The sequence below is a fragment of the Trypanosoma theileri genome (genome assembly GCF_002087225.1).
Source record: "Trypanosoma theileri isolate Edinburgh chromosome Unknown TM35_Tth_2_V1, whole genome shotgun sequence".
NCBI lineage: Eukaryota > Euglenozoa > Kinetoplastea > Trypanosomatida > Trypanosomatidae > Trypanosoma > Trypanosoma theileri.
Genome location: NW_021639844.1, coordinates 744061 through 746687, shown reverse-complemented (window position 1 = coordinate 746687; position 2627 = coordinate 744061). Strand labels below are relative to the sequence as shown.

Below are 2627 nucleotides of genomic sequence, written 5' to 3'. Positions count from 1 at the left end.
AGCAGCAGCAGCAGGAGTGGAACACGCAGTAACGCAGGGCTGCTGCTGCCGTCATTTCGTTTGGTGCCATTCGTTATTGTAGCATTCGTGGGTAGAAGAGATGTTTCATTTGTCTGTTCCTGTGGCTGTGTCTGCGGCTCCACCTGTTTTTCTTCCTCCTTCTCTACGGCAGCAGCAACTGCGGCTTCGAGTTTCTGCAGGACATCCTTCACATCATAAGCACAAATTGTCGCATCTTCGGCATGTTTGAAAGCATCATCTGCCGCTTTGTATGCCACTATCATCGCTTCCCGTGCACCAAACGTTTCTTCTCCTTGAAGTAACCTGACTATGTCTTCAATTTGAGTTGCACTTTCTCTCGTTCGTTTGGCCAATTCTTCTGCTTTCTCTGCAGCCTTCATTGCCTTTTCAGAGAGTTCATCACCTTTAATCTTCGTTTCCTCCACCTCTTCTGGGACAGCAGCAATTGTTTTGAGGTTTTTCTTAGTGGTATCAACAAATCGTTGAGCTTCATGCGCGGCATTCCGAGCAGCTTCGCCGACTTCCTCGCACTCCGCCTTCAGTTTCTTGATCTTTTCCACCTGCTCATGTACTTCAGTATTATCAAATCGTCCCACGTTTTCTCCCGAAGCAGCAGCAGCATGAGCCACACCCACACAGCAAAGCACAATGGCCAACAGACACAACACACGGCACGGCAACATGGACATTCTTGTTATTAATATCACTGAGGATCACTGAAATCTGAGCATGTGTGTAAAGAGAGAGAGAGAGAGAGAGAGAGAGAGAAGAAAGAGAAAAAGAAAACAGAAAAACATTAATACACCGCATACACACATAAACACATGGAGTCAAACAATAATGTAAAGGAACCATACACATTAGTGGAAAATACCCATTATTCAAAGAAAATGTAGTCCCATAAAATCCCAAATAAAAAAGAAAAGATTATAAACAAATTGAATATCATTTGGTAACATTGCAGAGATAGCCACACACACAAAAACAATAACAACGGATAATGTATAAATCTCTCTTTGTGTTGGTTTCTCCCTGCCCCCATTACAATTTGCAATGTCCCATAGGAACAAGCAAATTATATGTTACCCCATTCACACATAATGTGAAAGCATATAAAAAAGAAAAGAGATATCATTTACCAGAATCACACAATTGCAGAGTGAGACACACCACAAGGTGCACAGCAATACTCTGCTTACAAGTATAAAAAAGAAAAGAGATTAGGTATTTCCACACAAAAAAGTGATGTACCCTAGCCCAATAGGTGTCATCGGAATTAATTTTCTTGGTGCTCAGTGTACAAAAAAACAGTAGCAATTATATTATTATTATTAGTAGTAGTAGTAAACAAGTAATTACCCACACTCTCTTGAAGGAACTCCACCACAGTGCTCAGCACACAGCCATGCAGCCCAGCACAGAGAGAAGCAGCAGCAGCAGGAGTGGAACACGCAGTAACGCAGGGCTGCTGCTGCCGTCATTTAATGCCATACCACTGTTATTCGCTGCACCGTTGAGTAAGGCATCAAGATTATCTCCGCGGATATTAATAGTAACAGTAGAACGGTAGTGCTGTTTTTGTTTTTCTTGTTTTTGATCCGCTTGATTTCCTTCTGTATGGCCTCGCTGCTCACCAAGAGATGTTTCATTTGTCTGTTCCTGTGTCTGAGACTCCACCTGTTTTTCCTTCTTCTTTTCAGCAGCGGCAACAACTTCGGCGTCGAGGTCCTTCAATACCTTCTCCACACGTTCAGCATGAAGTTTCGCATTGTCGATGGCATTGTTAGCATCATGTACCGCTTTCTCTGCATTGTCAGCTGCTTGCTCTGCCTCCACGAAAACGTCTTCAAAAAGGACTGCTGCGGTTACAGCTGCAGTTTTAATGGCTGTAGTTTGGTCGCGCACCTTTTCTGCTTCACCTGCCGCCTGCGTTGCCTTTTCAATGAGTTCACGACCTTTACTCTTCGTTTTGTTCACATCGTCTGGGTTTGCAGCAATTGTTTCGAGTTTCTTCCCAATTTCAAGAGCAAATAGTTGAGCTGCATGCGCAGCCTCTGTAGCAGCGTTGGTGGCTTTCGCACACTCCGCATTTAGTCTCAAAGTCTCCTTAACCTTCTCTCGTGCTTCCTTAACAAGTTCTTCGTAACTCGAAGCAGCAGCATGAGCCACACCCACACAGCAGAGCACAATGGCCAACAGACACAACACACGGCACGACAGCATGGACATTCTTGTTATTAATATCACTGAGGATCACTGGAATCTGTGTCTCTGTATGTGTGTGTATGTAAAGAGAGAGAGAGAGAGAAAAAAAGAAATAACATGACAGAGCAAAAACCCACCATGACGTAATGCAGAAAAACAAAACACGCACAATATGGAGAAAAGGGGATAAGAACAATATACAAATAAGTGGGGGAAAAAAACAGAAAAAAATAAACAATATATATTTCCTTTCATTTTAAGTGAATTCCACAAAATAAATAAACAAAAACGGAGTCTAACTCAGTGACTAACATTTCCTTTTAATAAGGAATCCAGTGAAGCCTTCGTACTGAATAATAACAGATTTGGAAACTTTTTATAAAGTGTTTCTGGAGAAACAC

The 2627-nt window shown here is 42.4% G+C and overlaps 2 protein-coding genes across 2 annotated transcripts; both read right to left on the bottom strand.

Annotated features, from left to right (window-relative positions):
- Nucleotides 1-2: 2 nt before the first annotated feature.
- Nucleotides 3-710, bottom strand: TM35_000023740 (uncharacterized protein; the record flags this gene model as incomplete). The annotated part of the gene is made up of 1 exon (XM_029021692.1): nt 3-710. A coding segment is annotated over one exon (708 nt), but the record flags the coding sequence as incomplete, so codon positions are not given.
- A 703-nt stretch (nt 711-1413) lies between these two features.
- Nucleotides 1414-2250, bottom strand: TM35_000023730 (uncharacterized protein; the record flags this gene model as incomplete). Its single annotated transcript, XM_029021691.1, has 1 exon — nt 1414-2250. The coding sequence occupies one exon, from the start codon at nt 2248-2250 to the stop codon at nt 1414-1416; it is 837 nt and encodes a 278-aa protein (XP_028887113.1).
- Nucleotides 2251-2627: the final 377 nt, after the last annotated feature.